The sequence below is a fragment of the Belonocnema kinseyi genome, chromosome 7 (genome assembly GCF_010883055.1).
Source record: "Belonocnema kinseyi isolate 2016_QV_RU_SX_M_011 chromosome 7, B_treatae_v1, whole genome shotgun sequence".
Taxonomy (NCBI): domain Eukaryota; kingdom Metazoa; phylum Arthropoda; class Insecta; order Hymenoptera; family Cynipidae; genus Belonocnema; species Belonocnema kinseyi.
Window position 1 is genome coordinate 141,497,286 of NC_046663.1, and position 27,420 is coordinate 141,524,705.

The 27,420-nt window shown below is 35.7% G+C and overlaps 1 protein-coding gene across 2 annotated transcripts in view; it reads left to right on the plus strand.

Annotated features, from left to right (window-relative positions):
- LOC117177326 (homeobox protein OTX2-A-like) overlaps positions 1–27,420 on the plus strand; it is a 643,707-nt gene that overhangs the window by 339,307 nt on the left and 276,980 nt on the right. The window contains exon 3 of one of the 2 annotated variants that reach the window (XM_033367948.1): positions 24,704–24,938. The exons of the other annotated variant lie outside the window; for it this stretch is intronic. Within the exon in view, the coding sequence (XP_033223839.1) occupies positions 24,927–24,938 (12 nt within the window). The 5' untranslated portion in view covers positions 24,704–24,926. The remainder of the gene's footprint in view (positions 1–24,703; positions 24,939–27,420) is intronic. 2 annotated transcript variants of the gene reach the window in all.

Below are 27,420 nucleotides of genomic sequence, written 5' to 3' on the forward strand. Positions count from 1 at the left end.
CGCCAATTAGCACAAATGGTAAGTTCCGACAGTGCCTACAAGTGTGCCTACTGGCCGCTAAATGGCAATACCGGTTTCATATGTATACACCTGGTAATAGTATTAATATTTATATAATTTATATTTTATACTTGAAGTAACTTAACCACAAAATTCACCCATTAAAGAGGCGCGCGAAGTATTCAAATCATGAGAATCGCCAGCCCAGCATCCAAATCTGGAAATATTAAAATCCCAATCTCTTCATTTTATTTCAAAGCAGATAGAGATATAAATAGAACCTCCGAAGTGGTCCGACAGGCAATCGTGCACCTTCGAGTTTTCAAATTCAGAAGAGGAGAAATGGGTTGCGCGCGCAACCCAGGCATTTATATCGTCTCCTACCATATTCACACGGATATAGACGTGTCATAGTATTGGACCACGTCTCGTTTCAGATCTGGGATCACTGTACCACACACCTCGGGCAATCTGAGCGATACGCTTTTTCTAGCGACACTGAGCATGCGCCTGCGATCTGCATCATAGATGCGATGCATCCGACGTATAGTAAGAACATCAAACTATAGTTAGAAAATGTCGGGCGCGCTAATTTACGAATTCCCTCAAAGGTATACACAGAAAGAGTCTATGTATGAGTCAATTTAACCCAGAAGTGGGAGCGAAGGTTAATTTCATTTATTTCTTCCTGATAAATCATATTTTTAGCTAAAAATTCCTGCCTTTATTGTTTAATGCGCAAAAGATGCAGCTGGCTAGATGAAATTTAAAATGAGGGTTATGCATGCCATCCTGTTTTGACTATTACTTTGATTTATTGCTTCCTGATAGATGATTAATTAACTAACAATTCCTACCTTCATTTGTTTAATGCGTATAAGCTTCTAGCAGATTGTTGGAAGATCTGATGACGCCATAGAATAATATTGCGCAATTGTGTGAAGGCTCAATTTGCAAAAAACAAGTTTGAAGAATATCACATGCATGTGTCAAGGTTAATTGAGAAAAACAAGGATGATTTATGGCTTTCGTTCAAATAATCCATTGAATTATTTATTTGATGCGTATAAGCTTCTCGAATGTTCTCGGAGGGTCTGTCTTTCTAAAACAAAGAAGGAGATATCATTCATCGATAAGGTGAATGAAAGATATATAGTTTTCCAGAATATTCTCGATGATGTCATCAACTTATATTACGCAATTTTTTTCGTAAACAATTTCAAGTTTAATTTTAGTGACGCATTACAATTTTGCGTTTTTCAATAATATATACCACACGTGTCGATTATAATGTGAAACATTCCAGAACAATTTTGCATCATATGATGCAATATCGGACAATATTGTGCAAAAGTCTCAGAAAATTAGTGATCAGTTTATTGTCAGATGTCAGATTATAAAGAAGAAAGGCGACAAGAGTTAAAACATCGTTTAAGCGTATTTCTAAATGACATTCGTGAATTAAAAAAAGTAATACAAGTGGATTTCGCAAAACTAGACAAAATTGCAGTCAACAAGGATTTCCTTCCAACGGAGAAACTGAAGGGTCTGGAGCTGAATAAAAGCCATGAAATTACAAATATCAAATGAGTAACAACGCAATTTGGAGTGCGGTACATTGTGACAGTAGAAAACAAATTTACAGTGTTTCTACCAACAAGAATGACCAATCTGCTGAATGAGGATAAAAATTTGCTGCTAGGAATGGAAAAATCACGTGAAGATGTTGATATCTCTGCATGCGGTATTTGGGTGGACACTACAGTTCCATCTAATTTGTGAAGAAAAATGTATGAAGAGCGTGCAGTATTCAATTATTACTTAGTCTATAAAAGCCTTCAGTGAGATATTCATCATGCCTTATACACCACGAAACCAAATGTTAAGTGCGATCACGTACAACCTGAATTCATAATTCACAAAGAAAATTGCCACCGGTGCTGTAGGACAGTAATCAATTTCACTGATTCACTGATCTTTGATGGCCAAGAGAAGCAGCCAAGCATCGACTGTGGAAATTTCAATATACACATGACTGTATAATTTGGTAATTATATAGTAGCTTCAGAGCAATATCAAGAAAACCAAAAATATTATTTGTTTGTGCTACTAGAAACAACGTTTTCTGTTTTGGAACTGAGTCTTATGCCGTTTCAACGTACAAAATATGTCATTATTAAAACCACTGCTGAAAATGTCTGGCGTAAAGTGAAATCACCATCTGTGAAAAGTGTAAAATCTTATATGCGAAAAAATTATACAAGTTTGAAGAGTAAGGCAATGCAAAAATTAATATTTGCTAATCTTATGGGATTTGAAATTCTGTTTCTTGAAATAATAACTTTTTATGATCAGAATGTGTGTGAAGAAGTGATTGAGAAATTACAAGGACTTATATTAGTAAGAAAAATCTAAATAAATGTAATTTAAACTACATTCGCCTTTTTCATTTACTCGATTAAGGATAGGTAGATGCGTAAGTAAAAAAGATGAATGCACACACACACACACACACACACATATATATATACATACATATGTTTTGAAAATAATCAACTTTATTCTGAAAAAACTTGAAATTAATACAAAAGATACTCATAAAGTAGACTTATCTATCCAACTATTGTGTGATTCATCGAAACATAACCATTTCACAAATAGCTTATTTCCTCGCTTTTTCAGTACTTTTTGCACAAGATAAATGTCTGGATCTCTTACTTTGCCTAGTTCTTGTTCATAAAAAACTACCCGCAATAGCTTTACCTTGATAATCTTTAAGCATACACGTCACTGGTTCAGTATTCTTGACACAGCTTATAGTAAAGATTTTAATTGTCCAATTCGGTGTGTAGCCTTTTTCAAAAAGATGCTCAAATTTACTTATACGAACTTCATCTCCGGCTATAAATTTCGCTCTTTCAACTGTTTATTTTACACTTTAATTTTTGTATACATTAAACAACAATTTTTCTACATTTTTTTTGTATCATCTTTTGGTTTCATTTGAATAACCTGATATATAGTATTATTGTAAGATGAAACTAAATCTTTCAAAATATCTACCCACCTGTAACTCCCCTGCAAACTAAATTGCATCCACATTTTATTCTTTAAAGTACGATTAAATCGCTCGCAACTGGACGCTTCTAAATGACTGAATGTCGAGCACAAATTTATCTTGTATCGCTTCATAAGATTTTCAAATTGCAAATTGTAAAATTCTTTTCCTCTGGCAGCATGTAATTTTTCGGTCTAACCGGCTTGTGCAGCTCCTTCACCAACTTCAGTTTCTTAGCGTCCATTTTCAAGTGTATTCAGCCTGCTATCTAATTGACTAATGAGCTCGGAATTTCCATACACCAGTTTTTGAATTGATTCAACATCAATTTTCGCATTTTTGAAAAGTTTATCTGTGGAATTTTTCACACTTTCAATCATCATTGTATTATTAACTACTTCAGTTCACAAAGAAGGTATAACATCATATATAGCCTGAAGCTCACGCTGTATCATATGTTGCACCATATTCATCATACTGCTCTTGAGCTTCAGCTACTTTACAAAGCCTCTTATTATTCATATCATAATTTCCTTCAGATGTGACTCTAAAGCCAATTCCAGGAGGACCGCGACTTATACTCTGTGCTCGCTTGGAATGACATCCGAATACATCGATGCTCATCTTGAAAATGATGAAAATCTTAATAAGCATCCATTAATATATAATTTCAGCTTCTCGTAGTTCTTCAATAATTAATATAATTTCGTTGGTGTGACTTGGATTACCAGCTGCTTGAGACGCTAGGAGTAAGCGTAATCGGTCTACCAATTCATTCGGATCATCCCAGCGAATGTAATCCATTAGATTTTTCTCTCTAGCAATCATGTATGGTGGGATCATACCTTCAACTAATAATGATTTCCCGTCCTTACTTCGTCTATTTGAATTTTTTGGTGGAGATGGAGGAATCAATTTCATTATAAAGTTTTTATATTTAAAGGCCGTACTGTCATGAATTTCACCATTTCGTTTATAATGTTTTTATATAAGTTTGTTGCAATAACAATTTGTCCAGAATTTTCAAGATCACTGGGAGCTATAGAGGACACTTGACGTACTTTTTTAAATGAAAGTGCAAGTAAGCCTTTAATTTTGGGAAAATTCAAATTACCCACATGAATATAGTTCTGGCTAAAACTTATCTGAGAATCTCCAATAATTAATCTATCTTTCGTTAATTTTCTTACTCCATACACATTATCGAGTTTTCTTCCTCATTTGCCTAACAATATGAGATACTAGTTTTCATCATCATTAATACATGAAGATGTAGGTGTTTCTGAGTTATTTTCCGCTTCATTAGCAGTTGACGTCTCTAAAGTACTGGGATATACAGTCTCGTCTGCTTCTTCCTCATCGTCATTAATTGATTTATATGATTAAAGGTGTTACTTAACATGCGCTCAGCTGTTTCTTTACCCAACTTTATTGATCTATGTTTTCGTCGAATTGATTAGCTCGCTTTAGCCATTTGTTTCAAAATATTCTTTTGCTTTTAAAAATTCTCCTGACACGAAGACATTTTAATGCATCAACTTCGAAGGTGTGACTGTTTTTATATTGATCATTAACCATGTATATATTATATTTCAGACTTATGAAACAATCAAAACCTTTCCTATATCTACCCTGGTTAAAATTTCTATCCTGGTCAATTATAAATAATCCATACTTGTCATTATTCCAGCATATTAAATACACCGTTTTAAATTGTGAATAAGTCATATCAGTATTTCTGTGATCATCATAAATGTACTTTAGATTCATTTCATCTGGCTTGAATAACACAAGTAAATTAATATTGTCGCCTACGAGATGTTTAAGAATATGGGCATATGTCTGACTCTAGTAAAAAAATTCAAAATCTTTGTGTCTACCCATAGCAAAGAATGCTCTTATATTATCTTGTTTCTCGCAAGCCATATCATCAAATACAGTTACTGAGTTTGGTTTAGCTTCACTTGGCATTATAACTTCTTTATGCTCACTGAAAGGATAGTACTCAATGCGATCATCAAGTCTCAAGCCATTTGGTTGTATCAGTAGAGCCAGCGAAGCATTTGTCTTTCCACCGTTGGAAGATCAAAAAAATATAGCTCGTACATTGTTTGGTAGCGAATGTCCACGTCGTTTTTTCTATTCTGTGTTTGAACAAGCGAATCAAAATTCTGAATATATAGTTTTACAGGTTGTGCTTCAAACTGCGTCTTGACAAAGAATGACTGGAAAACCTATAAATATCCTGGTTATATAGGTTAACCCTTCAGTCTGAAAGTATCCCTTGCATATATATGATCATTCACAGAGGCAAAACAGTCGTAAAGGAAACGTGAAGCAGGCAAGCCGTGACAGAGGCTTGGTCAACAGAATCATCAACAATTTGCTGTTTGAATTCCTTTTTCGTGGTTACCAGTATTGTGGACCAGGCACGAAAATAGCCAAACGATTAGCACGAGGTGATCCGGGAATCAATCCACTGGACGCTGCTTGCAAAGAGCACGATATAGCCTACTCACAAAATAGAGAAAATATAGAGGCTAGAAACTTAGCTGATGGTTTATTAGCTGAAAAAGCTTGAAAACGTGTACTTGCTTTGGTCGCCGGCATAGGTGAAAAGGCAGCTGCTTGGGCAGAAGCAAACGCAATGAAGGCGAAATCAAAATTTGGGATTGGTCTCAGTAAGAATAGAAAACCTACCACTACACTGAGAAAAATTGTCGATGCAGCTAAAAAGTCCATGATTTCAAGCAATAATGCGCAAGCTGCCATTAAATCTGCACTCAGAGGCGCTGGCGCAGCTGTGATGAAGGCTGGATGAAGAAGAAATGTGAATAAATCTCGTATTCTACCTGTACCGGCCAAGTAGGAGGATTTTTACCCTTTCTCATACCCGTTTTTGCGGGTCTTAGTGCTGGCGGAGCTGCTGCATTTCTGAAGCTGTGAATGATGCAAATTCGACAAAACAACCACTTTCAGAGAGTAAATGACATAATAAAACGATGAAAACCTTTGCTTTAGGAAAAGGTCTATACTTGAAGCCATGTAGACAAGGATTAGGGTTTCACCTAAAACCATATAAACATGGATTCGGTTTCAAACGAAAGTCAAAAAGGTAAAAGTGAAGCTACCTCTTTGAGCTACAAAATCTGCAAAATCTTTTTGAAGTTTTCACATTGGCGAGGTGTTTTTATACGAAATGGATGGCCAAAGGGTAGACCACGTAATTATAAATGTTCTATTGTTAATCTTGATGATGAAAAAGGACCAGGAATACATTGGAGCGCCTATACAAATATTGATGATAAAATCACTTGTTTCGATAGCTTCGGTAATCTTCGACCACCTTCGGATCTCTTCAAAAATTTCGGTGTTTTAATTCGATACCCAATGTAGACATTGGCCAAAATTAATTTTATGAGATCGATGAAATAATTAAAATACCTACAGGAAGTCATGAAATAATTGACATAATGCGCTATCTACAGAATTCTTTCGCAAACGAGGGTATTGAAATTCATGTTAATTCAAACAATAATACTTCAAAAAGGTAAATTTACTGCAGTCACGATATACATTTCGAACCTACAGATTCCATCGGTCATTTGCTGGGGGTTTCTCCGCGCAGACTAGAAGCTGAACAACCTTATGAATCGGATCAACCGGTATCAATCATAAAAGTGAATTCTTTGAGAATTGAGTGTAGCATAACTACAGGTGCATACATTGATAGTTAGAAAGTACATACTATTCATGAGTTTTTCCCTCTATTGTCACCAGGATATAAGATAGTGGAAGTACCATCTCATGTCATTTACTTACCAGTCGCCGTGCAGACAATAGATCATAGAAAGCTCCGTATAGTTGATCAAGACGGACATTTAGTCCATTTTCGTGGTGAAGTTGTAACAGTTAAACTACACATCAAGTCTGTCTAATAATGGATATCGTTTTTAACAAAAAGATTGGCGTTAGTCATAGTAAACCAGCACAATGTCACAAACTAATCAGTCGACAAAAAGCAGTCAAAGGGTTAACACCTCCAAGTGCTCTCTTTCTAAAAAGTCTAGGACTGAAGATCAGAAAAAGAAAAAGAGAATAAAGAGATTTAGGAATTTTTGCACCTGCATCTGTCAATTTGTTTATCAGCGATTGATCATTTGTCATGGAAGGGGAAATTTTAAATATGCAAGCACCAATCATCTTTGATGAGTCGATTGCACACTGTGAAATTCATGCACATCAGCCTTATGCCTCATCGACCTTCAACAATAGTGATGAAATTCGTATCGTTGTTCAAAATCAGGACTAGTGCCAGGACAATCACGCTACATAAAGAATACTGGTTGGCTTGATGTAAATAATAACAATCAATGACTAACAAACGTTTTGCTGAAAATTATCACAAAATAATTGTCAATGCTAAGCATGAACTCATTTTGATAAGATCGCAAAGTGATGCGAATGCCATCTTGCAAACAGCTCCTCTTTAGCAGTGTCAAATTCAAATCAATAAAATATGGTAGACTGCTTTTTGTCTAGCATTAGTTTGTCTGATTTAAGAAAATTTCAGCTGCTCAAATACATAGAAAAATATCCACCTATTCCAATAAGTTTTCGAACTTGGGAACTGTATGAATATCCCCTAGTTCCAGCGACTTTAAACCATATTTTAACTACGAAAACCTCAACAGAATTAGAAAAAACGAGAATTGTTATACTAGAATTTCAGACAAACAGAAAAAATACCACTACTAGTAACTGTAGCAACTTTGATCATTGCAATTTGACTAATGTAAAATTACTTTTAATAATCAGTGCTATCCTTATAGTATTTTAAATCTTAATATTAATCGAAATCAATATGCTCTTCTTTATGAAATGTATAAAAACTTTCAAACTAATTACTATGATAAAGAACCACAATCATTGCTATCAAGACAAGAATTATAGATCATGCACATGTAGTAGTGATGACTGCTCGAACCCGAATGAGTCACTGAAATATGGGCCAGTTGACGTTAAATATAAACCCATAAGTAGGATGCTAAAAAGTTGGTATGAAGATGCTGTAACGAATTAGAAATAGTTTAGTTGCATTCAAGATGCAGTACTTGGTTGAAATGCAGTACTTCAATTTGTCAGAAAATAAATTTGTATTGAAAGAGTTGGCTATTTTAACAGTCTTCGATGACACAAGCAAAAAAACATAGTCTTTTCTCTTTCAACCACCCTGCGAGTGGAAGAATGTTCCACCAAAATATAAGTCTATAAACCTTTGGACGCAGCGGAATCATCATGGAATACTTTGGAATGCTGGTAATTAACAATATTATTTAGTACCTGTAAAACTGATGGATATTTTAGAAGATGCATAAAAAATGTATGTAAAATGATTGGAAAAAAAGAATTGGTGGAAACAATTTGTAGAAATATCATGTAAAATTGTTGACCTACTTGATCTGCAATGTTTTTCGCTGCATACATTGCGTGAGGTGTATGAATTTAAAGATATTATACAGGGTATCTTAAAAGTCCCGGGACGGTTGGATATTTCCTCAGGTAAAATATTTTTAAAAAAAGTGAAGTTCATTCCTGTAGCAAATTTCAACGAGGAATTCAATAGTGACCTTCATTTTGACCTTGAAGTTGACCTTCATGACTTTTTGAAGGTCATCTTTGTTTTTTAAAAACTAAAACCCTCTTTTTTGCATCTGTAATCGATAAAGCGAAAAATTCTACGTTCAGGTACGTACCCGCGTCATAGATCAATTGTATCATTTAAGGTCAGTTAGAGGTTATTTGAAATTAACAAAGTTTTCCAAGAGGTCAGTGCAATTCCTGAAGTAAATTTCAACGAGAAATTCATTGCTGAGCTCTGTATTGATCTTCGTGATGATCTTCAAGGTTTTTTCCAAACAGTTTACGTTTACGTTTAGCATTACACAGGAACAACGACATGGACGTAGTAAATTCTGTTCCCCTTGGGGTGCTTGATTAGCTTGAGTCCCCTTGCCTCTCACGCTTCAGTGAAGATGTTCAAACTGAAAACCTTGAGCTTCTTGACGAAAAGCTATGCGATTGTAAAAATGAGTTACAGCATTACGAATCATCTCGCTATCAATCAAAGTAGCCTGTTGCAGAATCCGATTCTGCAATTCGTCTAAGCTTCGCGGTTGCGTTAAGTATAATTTGCTCTTTAAATAACACCAAAGAAAATAGGCAAGAGGTTTCAGATCAGGAGATCTAGCAGGCCAATCGATTTCACGCCTTCTTCCAATCCACCTTTGAAGGAACTGAGTATCCATATATGCTCGAACCTCCCTACCGTAATGAGCCGCTGCTCCGTCCTACTGAAACCAAATATTTTGAAAATAATCGCCTATAATCTCCCTTATTTTTGGTACAATTTGATTTCTAAAAAGCTCTTCATATGCACGGGCATTGAGATTACCATTGATTAAGAAAGGGCCTATCAATGTATCATTCAAGATACCGGCCCAAACATTCATCTTTTGTGGATATTGTGTGTGCCTCTCCAACATCCAATCAGGATTTGTGTCGGACCAATATCTACAATTTTGCCTGTTAACTTCACCTTTTAAACTGAAAGTAGATTCATCTGAAAATACTGTATTGTACAAGAAAAGAGGATCTCTATTAATTCTGTCCATCATAATTTCACAAAATTCAACCCGACGATAAGGCTCGTCTTTCTTGAGCTCCTGTACATGTACCTGTTATAACGTACTGTTATAACGTACCTGTTATAACGTAAATTAAGCTGTGGGTTTTCAACAAATTTTTGAGTTATGTCCATCTGCATGTCCTCAGATCCTGCAGATTTTGGCCGCCCAGTTCTTTAAAGGTTGTTGATAGATTCATGATTCATAAAGCGCCTTACAGTTCTTTTAATTGTTGATTTTAAGACAGGATTTAACCCTTCTCCTTTACGAAAAGTGCGATTAAAAAGCAAACGAACTTAATCATAAGATCGAACTCGATCTCCCCAACCACGCATCATTATTACAGATTACCTCTCTCGTTCCGAAAGTTTAGTTTGCGCCATAATAATATTTTAGCGAAAGATAGTAAGTATGTACTCGTAATATGTAAATTTAGTTTAGATTCGTAATATTCGTATGAAAAAATGCTATAGGACTTATGGTATCGCCTTAGGTATTGACTTAGGTATCGAAAAACGGTATAGGACTGCATAACTCTTTGGGCAGGAACAGAACTCTCACCAGAACACCTGGAACTTTTAATGAAAAATTTCCTTATGATTTTACAATATTCGAAACGCTGATTGCTACAACTGACCTATGACTTGGGTACGTACCTGAACGTAGAATTCTCCGCTTTATCGATTTCAGATTTAAAAATGGGGGTTTCCATTTGAAAAAACAAATTTGACCTTCAAAAAGCCATAAAGGTCAAATTTAAGGTTAAAATGAAGGTCACCATTGAATTCCTCGTTAAAATTTACTTCAGGAATTACACTGACCTTTCGGGAGACTTTGTTAATTTCAAATAACCTCTAACTGACCTTGAACGTTACAATTGACCTATAACTTGGGTACGTACCTGAACGTAGAATTTTTCGCTCAATCGATTATAGATTTTAAAAAAGAGGGTTTCAGTTTAGAAAAAAACAAAGTTGACCTTCAAAAAGCCATGAAGGTCAACTTCGAAGTCAAAATGAAGGTCACCATTTAATTCCTCGTTGAAATTTACTTCAGGAATGTGGAGTAACGAATTTATATTTAAGCGCACAGGAAATTTGATGTATATGTAGCAAATCACTTCCGAAATAGAGATTGGCTACAAAGAATTTGCACTCAAATTTCTGGAAATGCGGCAAACTTATTGTCACGTGCTATTACTCGTATGTAACTTAGATGATTTGTGAGTCGCTTGAAGTAATTATGAAGAGTCGGAAGGTGCTGCCTTTCGAACCATGTATTAACAATTGAATTCGAGTAATATCGTTGAACGCGCCAAGTGTTTGCATTAAATTTACAACAATTCTAAAACGCTTTTAACCACTTTTGTGCGGAGCAATGTATCTATCTACATAAGGTATATATTAATTAATTCCGGAAAATCTTTTAATTCATATGATCGCATCCAGATTGGAGTGATGTGTGTGTTTGTGTGAATATCGAATATAATCGAATTTGTAAAAATTAACGAATTCAACTACAATTAACACTCGAGCAAAAGGAGGTAAATTACTTTATGGCTTAGAGAGAGAGAGAGAGTGACGAAACCGAAGTCTCATTAGTCGAATTAACTGTTACAATACGCGTCGTGATTTATTAGAAGACACGGCAGACAAAGATAATACCCAAGATATGACTCCTGAACAACTACAAGAAGAACTTAGGCGCATGCATATAGCGGCTGAAGCCCAGCTACAAGAAATTGGCCGGTTACAAAATCATGCACCGCTCCGGTACCGCTGCAGGGGGATGTGGGGGATTGTTTGATCGATGCTCTACTCACTGGGTTACAGGGAATTTACATGGAGGCAAACCCGCCAAAATTCGAAAATGAAGCTAGAAATCCTAGGGAATTTCTAGAATCCTTGGATAAATACTTTCGGGTTAAGGGAATTCAAGATACAAATAAACTCAATGTTTTGGATAGTGCGTTTGGGGGGTCGTGCAAAGAATTGGTATAATACAAATAAGTCTAATTTGATGGTTATGACGCGTTTCAAGTTGTATTCTAATAGGAATTCTACTCGATTCCGATCCGAGTTGAAATTAAGGCTGACTGGCTAGTAAAACAATTTGATGCCAGTAAAGGAAACCTCCAGACTTACTTTCTGGAACATGTTAAGGAGGCACAATATTTTTCTCCTGAAATTGAGGCTTATGAAAAACATTATAATATTATTCAGTAAATGCCGATTCGTGTCAGTGCGTCATTAGTAGCTATAGATTTTACTGAATTACACAAAATTACCCAGGCTTTGGCATAGTTCGATGTGACATTTGAAAATAAAGATACAGACAAAAGAAAACTTCAAATAATAATAATAATTCTTTTAACTATGACAATAACGGTCAAAATCATCCAAAACGCGTTCAACGAAGGGTTCGGAATTCTCAAATTAGTACCGATAATCCAAGAAGTTGTACATGTGTTTTCGTTGATCAATACTCAGACGAAATTGATGTGTCACATCTAAAATCAAATCATCTTGATCAAGGAAATCTTTCCAATAATATTGGAGTTTATAATAACGCGATGCAAGTTCCAAATATGAATTTTCCACCACCAAATTTATCATCAAATAATTTAAACTAAAAATTAGCGCGATGTTGACAGGTCAAGCAACGCGTCAAGATCCATATAATTTTGTTGGTGACCTTGCCGATAGTGTACAATGTCAAACAGGCCAGAATGTGCCGAATGGCAACCCTAAAATTCCTAAATGTCCCCGATTGATCGTATCGTTATTTAATGTGCCAATTCCCTCTCTTATTGACACGGGCAGTCAGATAACTTGTGTTTCAAAAAAATTCTATGATTATTTACTTTTACATGGTGAAATTACAGAACTTCCAGTCTCAAACGTAGTTTTGCGAACCGCAATTGGGCAGAAACCTGCGACAATTAAAAAGCAAATAATGATTTATGTAAATGTCGGACAAAATGCCTATTTAACGTCATTTCTCGTAGTCCCACATTTTTCTAGTTCTGTCCTAATGGAAAATGATTGGATTTTGGGAAATGGAGTTGCAATTGATTATAAAAATCGATCGATATCAATCGATCGAGGATCACATAGTCTATATACAAATAATATCTTCAGAGGCTATAGCCGCAAAGGAGATTTATAATGTGCCGCTTAATGAGATTGCGACTCGAGAGACGAATGAATTTAATTATGATGTCACCTCATTAACCTTGAAGGAAAGTCCTAATATTTGTCACGCGTCTTTTATTGATTCTAATCGGTTGCACATTAGCAATGACATAGATAATCTTAGTAATATTAAGTACAATGAAAAGTTGCCCAGTCATTATGACCTCGAAATACCCAGCATTGTCAATCAAAATGAAAAAGAATTTTATTGATCGAATTTATTTTCTGAATCACCTTGTAATCGGACTTGTATTTCCAAAGAGATAATGGTCAAAAGAGATGAGTGTAGAGGAGATAAACCTAACACGATAATAGTCTCTGAAAATAAAAATATATCTTATAATTTTTTGAATTTTTTTCCTGATCCTTGATGATTTGAACTAGAATAAAAAATGTATAGAAGCAGAATCGTCGAGTTTTCTAGAAGAGATACGAGAGATCGCAGCATCACTTATAAGACTCGGTGATACGGAAAAGGAAGCTTTTATCATTTGTATGTTGAAACCTGAAAAATTATTCTCTTTGAAAAGTAGTAGTGCTGGTGTTTATGAATATCGAATAAATATTAAACCGCATAAGACAGCTGTTAGGAAATCATATACCGTTTCATTTGCTTATCGTGAATTGGTTGATAAGGAGAATGAAAAAATTATTAAAAATGGAATTCTTAAACCATCTAACAATCCGTACTGTAATCCCTTACGAATTGTAGTTAAAAAGGGTAAAATAGTTTGAATTTGTTCCGATGAGCGATTCACTAATGAAATAATTTGGTCGGATAATGAATCGCCGCCTATTATAAATGAACTAATTCAGACATTGTATGGTATTAAACATATGTCAACGACTAATCTTACAAACGGATATTGGCAAATTCTATTGCATAGAGATTCTCGCAAAAATACTGCATTTTTACATGGTTCAAAATTATATCAGTTTTGTAGAATACCATTTGACATAAAGACGGCTGGTTCAGCATTTATTCGAGCTCTCAGTTTGACATTGGAAAATCAGTTCAATGATATTCTTACTATATACATGGATGAATTGCTTATTGCAACCGCCGGAAATGCGTATGATCACTTTCGGGCTACATCTTCAGCTTGAGGGTCATCATGAGCTTCTGACAAAACGGACTCTCTTTCTACATCGGTAGAGACTAACTTCCAATCATTCAGATCGTCAACGAAATCAGTCACTAACGGGTTGGGTCGGTAGTGGTACAACCTGTTGTCTTTAATTTTTTAAGTAGGGAATCTATCCGGGAAGTCAGACACGGCTTCAAATGGTCTGGTATACCAGGTAGGGATTAGGTCTTTAATTAAGATAATTTCTTCGATCGATAGGGATTCAAACATTAGGGAGAGAGCGTCTGGAACGTGATGAGAGAAAACTTTTCTATGGAGAATGTCAAAGTCATACTCGGATAAAGACGGTGACCATCTCGCCAGTCTACTGATAGGGTTCTTTGAATTATGTAACCACCGAAGGATACTATGGTCCGTTATTACCGTAAACTTATACCCTTTTAAGTGGGGTCTAAATTTCTGGACAGCCCATACGATGGCAAGGCATTCTTTCTCGGTGGTAGTAAATTTAACCTCAGCATCGGTCAAGGTCCGACTAGCATATGATATGACATATTCTGCGCCGTATACGTTCTGCGTAAGGACAGCTCCTAATCCGGTATTACTCGCGTCAGTTTGAAGGACGAAGGGAGTTTCGAAATTGGGACAAGTTAAGACAGAGGCCTGGAATAGGCAACGTTTAATTTCCTTGAAGGCAGCTTGCTGTTCGGCCAACTAGATAAATCTAGGAACCTATGAAGGTCCCTGACGTTGCGGGGAACCGGGTACTTAAGGACGGGGTCGATCTTGTCAGGGTCCGTTTGGAGACCATGTTCATTTACTAGAAAGCCGAGATAGTGTACTTGGGGGCAACACAATTCGCACTTCTCGTGATTAATCTCTAGACCTTCTTCGCAAATTTTTTTCAACACCTATTGAGAGCCATTCGAGGTATTTTTTTCGAAGGTTTTTGTGACGATGATTATGTCGTCTAGGTAGGCGAACGCGTGTGGTTCCATTTCTGGTCCAATCAACCTATCTAGTAAGCGTTCGAATGTCGCTGGGGCGTTAGTGAGAAACAAGCCGCGTCCCGGGACGGTAAAAGCTGTTTTGTCGCGACTGGCCCCATCCAAGGGGACTTGGTGGCAACCTTTGCGCAAATCTATCTTGGAAATATACCAGGCGCTACGTAATTTGTGGAGAATACCGTTCATTTGATGTAAGGAGTATGCGTGTTTTTTTGTGACTCCGTTTTATTTTCGGAAATCTAAGCAAAACCGATAATCTCCACCAGGCCTAATTGGCATTATTACTGAAGATGACCAACCGCTATTTGACGGCTCTATTATGTCGTAGCCTAACATCCTATCTACCTCCGCGAACATGGATTCCATAACTATTGGAGATCTTAAATAGTTTCGTTGTTTAATAGGAGGATGGTTGCCTACGTCGATGGTATGTTCTATAAAGTTTGTTAATTCCGGTTTTTCAGTAGGATTTGGTAATGCTTGTTCTGAAAAATATTTAAGCGAGTCAGCTTCTTTCGTCGAAAGCTCTGTAAGTCCGCAATAATGTTCTAAGTTACTATTCTTTACCTTGAAATTATGCCTCTGGTTCAAGTTGTCTTTAAAAGCTCAAGTTGCGTCCTGAAAATCTACGTTTAGCTGAAATATTTTACCAAAATCTAGACCCAATGCAAAAGCGACCGGTAGTGACTTTAAAAACCTAACAGCTATGGGTTGCGTACAACTGTGTTATTCAATTGGGGCAATAATCTCAAGAGAAACTAGTTTTATCGGGCTGTTGTCAACCTGGACGCAACCTCTTCGACTAATTGTTTTTAGGTTTAAGTTTTTAAATCAAATTTAGGCCGTCTGGTCCTACAAACGATCTAGACGCGCCACTATGAAATAAAGCCTTAATTTTCTGGCCCTGAATTGAGATGTTTAAATACAATAAAGGCTGTGGATCTAATAAAGAGTGAGGCCTACACTGAAGTTTGGACACTTTGTAGATAGGTACAAGGTCAGTATAAGAGGTTTCTACTTATAAGATTTCGCTACCGATTTCTGTCAAGTCGAGATTAGGGTCGATTCGGTCGATGCTCGAATAGCATAGGTCGGGGGGACGGGAAGGTACTAAAGGGTCGGACTCGGGTTTTATTTGGCTCTTTGCCAGAATCGGTCGTGCTGAACTATTTACAGATATTAATTTTCTGGTGTTTAAATCGTACTCTGCAACTATAAGCTGACCCTGTGACTGGAGGTCTGATAGGAAAGGGTTACTAGCGGAAACTGAAAAAGAATCTACCCCCTTCAGTTTTATTCTAACTGCAGGTACATGGACAATTAAGAGGATATCTGATTCTTTAATAAAAAATTGGTTGTCAAAGAGAAGAAATGTTATTTCCAATTCTGGGGGGGTGTACACTCCCGTGAAGTTATTAAAATTAAAGTGTTTATTCAAATACTCTATTTCAACTAATTTAATAATTGTACAAGATTTGAATTTCCTTCTATTTAGTGTGCGCTTTATGTTTGAAAAAGATTTAGCAGGACCCTTTAAAGATGCATTTTCCCCGCAATACACCTTTCTTTTCAGTTTCCCGAACACCTGGGACACTCTAGTTTGGTGAAGTCTTTCCGGCCATACCCATAACAGAACCTATTTCTTGGTATCGTGCAAGTAGTGAACCCATGGCCAGGTTCACCACAGTTCCAGCATTTGAATCGAGAGAAGGGATTTTCTAAGGGGTCAGTGGGTCTCTAAAAGGGAGGCTTTGAAGTTTGAGGATTTGTTTCAGGATTTGTTCTGGGCTTGGACTTGTACTCAGCTCTAGGATTATTTTCCTTCTCTTAGGTAAGACACATTAGGTCAACTGGATCTTCATAGCTGAGCGACTCCATGTCCTCCTTTAAAAACGTAAGCTTTTCCCGAGGGTTGTCTGGGCGTCTGTTTGGTTTCCGATAATTTGGGTCTCTGTAAGCTAAGTCTGGAATTAGGGATCATTCGGGGACTGGGGAGGCTTATAACTTCGCGCCACACCATAACTCTTCTGAGCGATGTTGGCAAAATATTCCAGGTGGACGAAGTCTTCAATGTCGTTGCGATGGATAGCTAAATGTAACTTCGGCAATAGGTTTCTGTGCGCATAGCTAACCTCTTCATCTTCTGACATTCGGGTTCTTAGTTTATCAAACATGTTCCGCATGCATGTAAGGTAGTCAGAAACGGATTCCCTTTCGCCTTGAGTTCTGAGATGAATCTCTTGCCTCAATTCGAACTCGAAGTCTAAACTCCCAAACATAACCCTGAAGATCCTGACAAACTTGTCAAATGTTTGCCACAAATGTTTAGAGCCCCTAAACCAGTTAAGGGCAATGCCCTGTAAAAAAAAGAAATCACTCTCAACAAGTTAGCGTCGCTAACTGGTACTAAGTCTCGACCCTCCTCAATTCGCTTTAAAAGGCATCTGGGTCGTCCTTTCGCATTCCTGAATATCTAATTTTCCACTTGCGCATAATTTCATATGTATGTGCAGGGTAGAGGGGGTCGCACCATGACCATAATGTCGAGAGGGTGTGCGGGCGTGAGTTGGAGGAATGAAGGGGTTATCTATCTCTTCATCTTCATAAGTGTGTGTGTGTGGAGGGGGGGTGGTCGAAGGAAAAAGTGTTGAAATCACCTCGTTGTGGCCGATAAGAGTCTTGAAGTCGAGGACGCGGTTCCTCGAAATTAACACGGGAGCGCCGGGGGTTCATTTTACTCAAACTAGGGTAATAAGGGTATGATTCAGGATCGGCATAGGGGTCCGTACACCTGTTGCTGCTTCTCTGTCTATTTGTGAAGGCACTGTCGTTATAGTCAGGCTCTCTTGTTCGACTATAATTAGGGCGACTGGGTCGGGTGCTATAGGGAACGTCATGAGAATCGCCCCCATGAGTTCTGTCTTCACATTTATCATCAAGAAGCGCGTTGAAGAATTCTCTACTAGTATCGTCGTGCTGCGCTCTGCTATTATAGCCTGACCCCGCTTTTTCCGTTCGACAGACAAAATTTTGAATTTGGTAAATGTAAAATTTTATTTCTTAATTTTCACGTAAATGTCGGATATAACAATTCTTAACTAACCTCAACACTCCACGTGTTGAGTTCGAACCACAGGACTTGAGGCCGATAAGAGATGACTGATTCCTGACTGATGATTGGCGGACGGAACGGTACTGCAGCTGCAGGGGGGGGGGGGTTCAACCAACCCTCGAACGATATTGAGAAATATATAGGCGTTCATAATTGTATATTTCTCAAGTTAGATAAATTTAGCGGAAATGCTTGTGCACTGACGGACTTTATGGTCATTTCGCCCTGGGTCTATTCTTAGGTTGTATACTAAGAATAACCCTTAACGATATTGAGATAAAAGATTATATTCTCAACGGTACGACAAATTGGGCCGAATTGCCTATCTACTTACAGATTTTGTGGTCGATTCGCCCATAAAATTAGTATTGTTTGTGCTTCAATTGAGAACAATTAACTTTTAATTATGAATTTTTCGTAATTCGCCCGTGGTCTACCCTTACCAGAAACAAGCCTTGGGTATGTAGGTGTTCTTAAAGCCAAACGGAACCAAAAAAAAAACCAGGATCAGCCTGAAGGGGGTAAATAAAGGTCTCAGGACTGTAGAAACCTCACTTAGAGGAGTGTCAGCGAATCCTAATCCTCAATTGTTATATACATACAAAAAAAATACCAGGCGAAATCAAATCATCTTAAAATTAAAAACTTACAAAACACAGTCATGGAGTGCCGAATTTTACTCGAGGTGTCTAATATCAGTGTAATTAAAATAATGATTTTAGTTTGTTACTAGATCATTGTGATGGTGCCAAACTGGAACATCACAGAACGCAGATTTTTCTGACATGAATATCTTTAGGTTTACAGTGATGACAGATGGGTCAACATAACCTAAAAATAAATAGAAATCACACTATGCATATCACAAATATCCGCATTGATACATCACTGAATCTGTTTTTTCATAAATTGGCGGTATATTGAAGTTTAGGTAGTTCTTAATTCAAAATTTTTATATTCGAACTGTCAAATTTTCCTAATATTTTTTTATTTATAAATATAGTCATATTAGTGAATGAGGTAAACGATAAAAATACTGTTAAAAATCTTAAATTTTCTATGAGAAGTGAAACAGGAAATAGAAAACGAAAACTGACCTGTCCTTTTCTAAAGTCACGTCCAAAAATAAGGACAGGTGTCAACTGTGCTACTGCGCTCAGTCGGTTAAGTAATCTTGTTCAAGCACATCATATAAGTATTTACCATTTAATTCTAAAGCAAGCGAATTTTGTAATACGATCAAAAAACGGCTGAAATATATTTCAAGGTAAGAAATAGGCTTAATTTTGGGATGTACATAAATTAATCTTCAACCAAAGTAAGACTTTCCGTGATATCTATTAAGACTAATAAATATTTATTTTGAGAGATGATTCAATGCTTTTTTGACACCTAGGCATAGAAATTACTTGCTTTCACAAGACATATTGCATATTTTATGTTTAAATCAAACTTTTGTCACAGCTTAATTAAAATACACACTAAAGTAGGCCTTTTATGGTTTTGAGTTAGATTTAACCCTTTCATTTGCTTAGAGTTACATCAAGCTTTCCTTTTTGGCTTGAGGTTCAAATATCAAAGAAACTTTGAAAAGAAAAAACCCCGAATAAGCAGTACTTTTGACCCTGAGAAGAAAAATCTTTAGGTGCCCTTTTAAAGTATTCTAGGTTTTGACTTTTTAAGAACAGTGGTTTTTAAATCTTAACTTTGAAACGATGTTCAATTTGCTTAGAGCCTTCAGTTTTAGATCCAAAAAAAATGATCTCAAGTGTTCAAGGACAAGCGATATGTGGAATCCCTTGTGTAGTTCTAAAAAAAGTGGCCTGGCGTTCCATTCAGAGAAAATTTGAATACACGCACACACATCTGGAGTATAAATGGATGGGTTCTACGAATATTCGGCTATTGTTCCGATACCATTAAGAAAGTGACTATCATGACATTACGAATAAGCACTAGTCTATTGCTCTTCTAGGGATAGAAATTAGTCTAAATTTATTTAACTATATAGTGGGCACAACATTAGGCGACGTCTTTACGACATCCCCACGACATCATATGCCCATCCCGTTAAGGTGTCTTTAACGATATCGCGAATACGTCGTATGATCTTAGGATGTCTTCACGACATCACAAAGACAACTTAACGACATGGACATAAAATGTCGTAAAGTTGTCATAAAGGTGACTTAACGATATCGTAAAGACGTCGCCCAATTTTGTACCCACTAGGTAAGTTTTCAGGAGGAATAAATAACCTATTATTTGTCGGAACTTTTTCGATGAATTCAAAACTCCAGTATTTTGAATAACAGTTTGTAATGTAATTTAGGCTGCTATAACTTTCAAAAAAATAAAAGCAAAAAGATTTTTATTTCTGTTAACACTTCTACGTATTAAATAAATTTTTTACAAATTGAAATTCTTATCCGTAGCGGAAAGATAGACTCTAGATTCTTAAGAAAAAGATTATATACGCTTGCTTAACTTTAAAGGAAAAATTACCTAATATTCGTAGAACCAAGCGAAATAAGTTAAAAATGAGACATTACTTTTTAATGTCTGATGAGTCTTCTACTTAATGCATTTACTTAAGGGAGTTGGTTCAATCCGACTTTAAATTTTGTTTGTATAGATACGGCACTGACTCCATATATATTTCTTCTGAAGGATTTGCGAACGAAAGAAAAAAAAACCTGTCGAATATCCGAGGTTTTGCGAGATCCTCGGATCACTAAAGTGTTGAAAAATCAAAAAAATTTTTGACGAAATAATTATTTGCCCGACAAATATGAATTTTAAGAAAGATAGAAATCGGTCGCAGACGGCGGCATTTAAACAGTTAGATTCGTTTTCTAATTTATTTTTCTACTCATAATTCGGACATTTTGCGAAATACGTTGCGAAATGGAGCAAAAAGCAGACAAAATTGATATTCCCTGTCTGTGTCTTTGCAACTGTATTTGAAATCAGCCACCGGGCCAGCTGTTACCTTCACTCTACATGTGGTATCGGCGGCATCGGGGCGCCCTTCGTTATCGACCGTGGGTCAAGACTACAATTCTCAAAGGGGAAACTTCTTCTGGGACATTGACATGTTGATGAGACCATCTTTATTCGATATTACTTTAAAAATAATGAGACACGTGTCCTGGATTTTTTGGTCCATTGAAAGAACTATGAGCGTTTTGTAAATCACATTAGTCAAGGGTGCCGAACCTCTATCGGTTCGCGCGCATGGACTCCGATCAAGCTCCGCTGGTTCAGCAGGCAATAGCCTGGCTGGTAACTACGCTGCAGTGGGTTCAAATCTTTTTATCAACTTTTTTTTCGTATTGTAAACACGTCAAATAATAATTTTTAATGTTTTCCCTGCGAATACATAATTTTTTTGAAAAATATAACTGGGAAATATATAGCATGCAGACACTTTTCGAATAATTTATTTGTATAATCGTAATTTATTTATTATTTTACATATTTGCGGGTGATAATCGTCATAGATTATCACGTAGCTGAGCGATGCACTGTTCACCGCAGCGATGAAAGAAATGAGAATCAGCCAAAGATTAGGCAGTTTTCAATTGGGAAATAAAAACCAAAAATCGTAATACAATTTCTTACAAAATATTGAAATGGATTTTTTTGCAGATAAAATTTGCAAACGAACAAATTTGATAGATAAGCCAATTTATGATTGTATGTTAATTTGTAAATTTACTCAGTTTGAAATTATAGCTGGATTATAAATTATAAATTTATCAAGTTACCCAGGAATGAATTTCAAAATTACAAATTAAGAATTCTCAAAGTTTTGAAAGTAGGCCCTCTGCAAATTTATTTATAAATTGCAAGCTTATCAATACATCCAACAGCTTTTCTGTATTTTGCCAAAATTTCCACATTCCACAATTAGAGAAGGGCATTTCCACATATCACATTCCACGAATAGAAAAGGACACGTTCCAGATACCGTAGTGATCAGTGCCGTAACTTTACGCATATTTTACTTATATAAAAATGCATTCATGAACTTACAATAAAAAAATGTAAGCACTTACCACGCTCTACTTTTCAAAATTGTACATGTGATAAATTTAGCAATTTAGAACAAAAAACTTGACGAACTGAAAAATTTGTAATTTATATTTTTAAACCGTAAACCTGAAAAATTGTGTAAAATCGAAACTTCAAGTCGGGGGACTTGATAAACTTCCGATTCATAAATAAATTTGCAGAGGGTCCACTTTCCAAAATTTGCGAATTCTAAATTTTTAATTTTTTAAATTTATTCCTGGGTAACTTGATAAATTCATAATTTATAATCCAGTTATAATTTCAAACTGGGTAAATTTACACAAAATCAAGAATTCACTTACCTATCAAATTTGTGCGTTTGCAGATGTTATCTACAAAAAAAGTCTATTTCATTACTTTGTAGAAAATTGTATACACATTTTTTGTTTTTATTTCCCAACTGAAAACTTCATAATCTTTTGCTGATTCTCATTCTTCCGTCGCTGCAGTGAACAGTGCTAATGTGATTTACAAACGCTCATAGTTTTCACAAGGGACCAAAAAATCCGGGACACGTGTCTCATTATTTTTGAAGTAATATCGATTGAGGAGAGTCTCATCAAAAATTCGATGTCCCAGAAGAGGGTTTCCCCTTTGAGAAGTGTAGTCTTGACCCACGGTCGATAACGAAGAGCACCCCGATACCGCCGATACCGCATGTAGAGTGAAGGTAGCAGTTGGCCTGGTGGCTGATTACAAATGCAGTTACAAATACACAGACAGGGAATGTTAATTTTGTCTGCTTTTTGCTCCATTTCGCAACATATTTTGCAAAGTTTGGGGACACCAGCATCAAGACGTGGCCCTTTGGAAACCCGTTATGTCTCGAAAATTCTTCTATTATGTCAGAATTGTGAGTAAGAAAATAAATTAGCAAACGATTCGAACCGTTCAAATGCTGCCGCCTGCTACCCGCTGATTTATATCTTTCGCAAAATTCATATTTGTCGGGAAAATAATCATTTTCTCAACCAATTCTTTGATTTATCAAAGTTCTATTGATCCGAGGATCTCGCAAAACCCTGGATATTCGACAAGTTCTTTTTCTTTCGTTCGAAAATCCTTCGGAAAAAGTATATATGGAGTCAATGCCATACCTATCCAAAAAAAATTTAAAGTCAGATTGAACAAACACCCTTAACTCGAATTCAACCACAGTACCATATATGGTACGCTCCATACGTAAAGCGAAAATACGTTTGCTGCCGTTCTTTGAGCTTAAAACCCGCGCACCACCGCCTTCTATCATTGAGGTAACATGCCAGAGTCGCCTTATAGTCTCCAGAATTATTTTTAAGGCAGTTTAGTAATTGCCTTAACCCTAATAACGTTTCACAACGATATGTCCACAAAAAATTGGACGGATTCGAGTTAAAATTAAGATATTTAACAAAATGTACTACAACATTTGAGATCAGAATACTCACAAATATAATCGTAGACAAGATTAGTCAAAAGATATTATAAAGATCTGGCCTTCAAAAGCAACTTAGAGTGAAAATTGGATGTACAATTTCATCCTCTCTTAATTTCTGATTTGTCGAGCATTCAACATAAAGATATTGCAACTCTAAATTTAAATAGACTATATTTCCTGCAAAACTAAGAAAAAATTTCGACTACAACAAATTCTAGATTAAGGTAAAGACTCTAGTTAGTCACACTATTTTCAAGAGTACAAGATTTAGCTTTTTACTGTTGTAGTTGCTTCAATCACGAGTTTTTTTGTAAGCTAAAGTCAAATATTTGTTTTTTAATACTATATGCATTATGGCAGTAATATCTGCATTGCTAATTAATAATTATTATTGATTTTTTGTGTGCTTCATATGAGTGGAAGCGTTAGTACCACTTGTGATACAGTGCTTTAAAATTATTCTCTGACATATTTATATGCAATATAATATGCGAGCGTGCTACTTCTTACCAAGCCTTTATTTACATTTTAATTTAAACTAAAATTTTCAATAAATAAAGAAATTCATTTAGTGTGTCACTCAATGTTCGCATGTAACTAACTGAGTTCTTCACGTTATCGCTTCCTGATATAGACCAATTTCTCATACAAATCTTTTTCAACGCTTAATTTTAAAAAATGTCTCGTTTTCTTGCACCAGAAATGCATTCGTGTACATAATAGAGTCAAATTTCAATAATATTTGAAATAATTCCGAGAGAAATGAGCTTTTTTTAGAATACGAAATAATTTCATAAAATCGGTATTTTTTAAAACGAACTTACTTTTCTAGTAACTATGTTTTTCAAATCACCAGAAATGAGCAATTTCTAGGAAACTTATTTTTAGTTTAAGAAAAATTTTAAAGCGTTCCAATATCGGTTCTCCTTCAACACTTAGCTTTTTCTTGCACGTAAAACTGTAAGACTCAATTGTTCTCAAGCTGAAATTTAATAACACTGTACTCGAAAAGACGACTTCTAATATATGTTTTAGAACTATCTAATGATTTTTCTTATTTTCAGCTTGAAATATTTGGGTGGTCTCGTCAAAAGAGAATCAGCCAAAAACAAGTATTGGGTGAAATATGCTTTATATGCATCATAAAACCATACCTGTTTCTTTAAAAAATATTTTTCGAGTTATAGATAGAAATCTCAGAAACGTGATTGAACCTGAGATTCTTGAGAAATTGTGTACCGGTAGGATAGGATAAATAAATATTATGGTGAATAAAATTTCGAAAAAATGAAAATCATGGTAAGTGAAGATTCAGTATAATAGATATTATTATAACTAGTAGTCAGGACAAATAAACGTTATGTCATCTAACAATTCAAAAAAATAAAAATGATGACAAATAGCTGTTTTGCAATTTCATTTCCGATTATATAAAACTTAGGTTAAATGGAATTTGGGGGATATTCATGCGTTTCCTTGCCGCTCACCCTCTTGATGACGTCGAGTATGAAAGTAATAATACGAAAGTAGAAGTCGGTGGGGATGGTTCGGTATATCTATCTATTGGTAACGTAGAGTGTTTGTAGTAGATTCTAACTAGCGAGGGTCTGTCGTAGTAGAACCAATTCACAGGGGGTACATAAAGCATCTGCAACACGAACTGTATAGAACTAAAAACCACCAAAGAGCCCTCCAGGATCTATCGAGTGTTAACTTTGGAATTTTTCTCTTACTCTAGGTCTGTAACAAGTGCTACTCTACACGTATTGTGTGATCGACTCTAAATTGTGCACAAAAATAAAAGAATATCTTGTTATAGCAGTTAGAAGGACCGTTCATCCCAGTTTCTTTACCGTCTTTCTTCTTCCTGATTAACTTTTGGATATCGCTGTAGATAAAAATGAGTCACAGGGACCGAATACAACAATACCTAAATTTCTTGGTGATAAAATAAATACTACAAGCTTGCACAACCTGATGCGGGTATGGATCATGGAGACTTCTCTGGTATTGCTAAAAAGCGTAAAAAACTCTGTTTTCGACATATTTCTGCAAATTTTCGTTTCCGAATTGGAAATCTCGTTAAATTAAAGAAAACCAGGGTATATCTACAATGAACCTTCATTATTTGTAGATCTAAAATATGCGTAAAATTTTTCGCAAAAATACACGTGAAATTCGCTTGGAATTGGAACATTTGACGTGAAATCTAACGTGAACATTTTAAATATTATTGTCATCTAGAAATATTTTGTATAAACTATAAGAGATACATAAAAAAATGTCACTTTTTCCTGGAATTGCTTTAACACCACGGGTGCAAATCCGATATTCAAATAGGCTGATTTTTAATATTCATAGAATAATTAAAATGTTGCTTATTCATATGATCATATGCCAAATAGCTGTTTACATTTTACAATTTCAATGTTTCGTGGTCACATTTAAGCCCTACAAACAAAAGATTCATTTGACATCGACTGGGTGCAATTGCAAAATGAAATCGTCGATCGAAAATTCTTATGAAAAGAAATTCTGTTAGAGGATGTCCAAGTATTAAATTGCAATTGAGAAATTCATATGTGCATTGAGTTAAATGTCAGCAATTAAGGGCCTAAATCGAGAAACTCGGTAAGCGCTCACGATCGGATGAAATTATTCTCCAAACGTCTCGAGGGACGCGAATTATAAAATTACAAAATTAATCTTTTTTAAATATAGGCTTGTAGACAATGATGAGAAAAAACTTTTTTCTATTTTTGTTTATTCATCAAATAAGTGTTTTTAATAATATGTAAGAATGGAAGAATCAGAAAAATTCGTTTCTAAATTCAATTATTTTTAAAACAATAAATCATCATAAGTTAGGCAAATATTATCGGAATTGTTTGTAACTTCCATTTACACACGAAATATACTCTAAACATGCCTAAAAAATAAAGAAAGGGTTGGCAATTGCTTATTGTTTATTAATATTTAATTGCAAATTGAAACCGATTGGTAATCCCTTTTTGTCAGTTTCTCCAACGAAAAGTATTGACTGAACTTTGGAGTTAAAACAACTTCCAATGAGATATCTGGTCATCATGATTGAAGGAAGTCTTTTTGAAATTTTCAGTTCGTTCAAGTTAAAGTTGACGGAAATATCCATTTTACAAAAAAGCATGCCACGCCGTCTATGATAACTTCGCGAGAGCTTAGTACCATCTTTAACTGTAAAGTTCTTCCCATACTTTTTGTGGGCAAATCCGAAAAAACGGGTTTATCGATCGGTTTCATTTTGCAATGAAATATTCATAAACAAAAAGCAATTTTAAGCCTTTTCTTTAGTTGTTAGGCTCGCTAGGGTATATGTTTTGTGTACATCGAACTTTTCAAAAAATTCCGATAATGTTTGCCAAATTTACTCTCATTATTTTCCTATATTTGAAAAATATCAATATTGTGATTTAAAATTTTTCTTCCCCCGAGACGTTTGGACAAGAATTTCATCCGATACTGAGCGCTAGGCGAGTTTCTCGATCCAGACCCTCAATTGTAGTAAATTGCTACTGTACAATTGAATGTTTTACAATTACAGAGAATTTCTCACATATACCCTGCTCTTCAATTTTTTAATCAGCCATTACTTAAGATAAGTGACACCAGCTCGCCCCCTACTCTTAATTTTCGGGTTTTCTATAGCCCACTGAATTGCGCCATGAATGCGCTCAAATGCATCACCGATAAAAATTTGTGCGCCACAAAACTGTAGAAGTTATATCAGGCGTTGCCGGGGGGG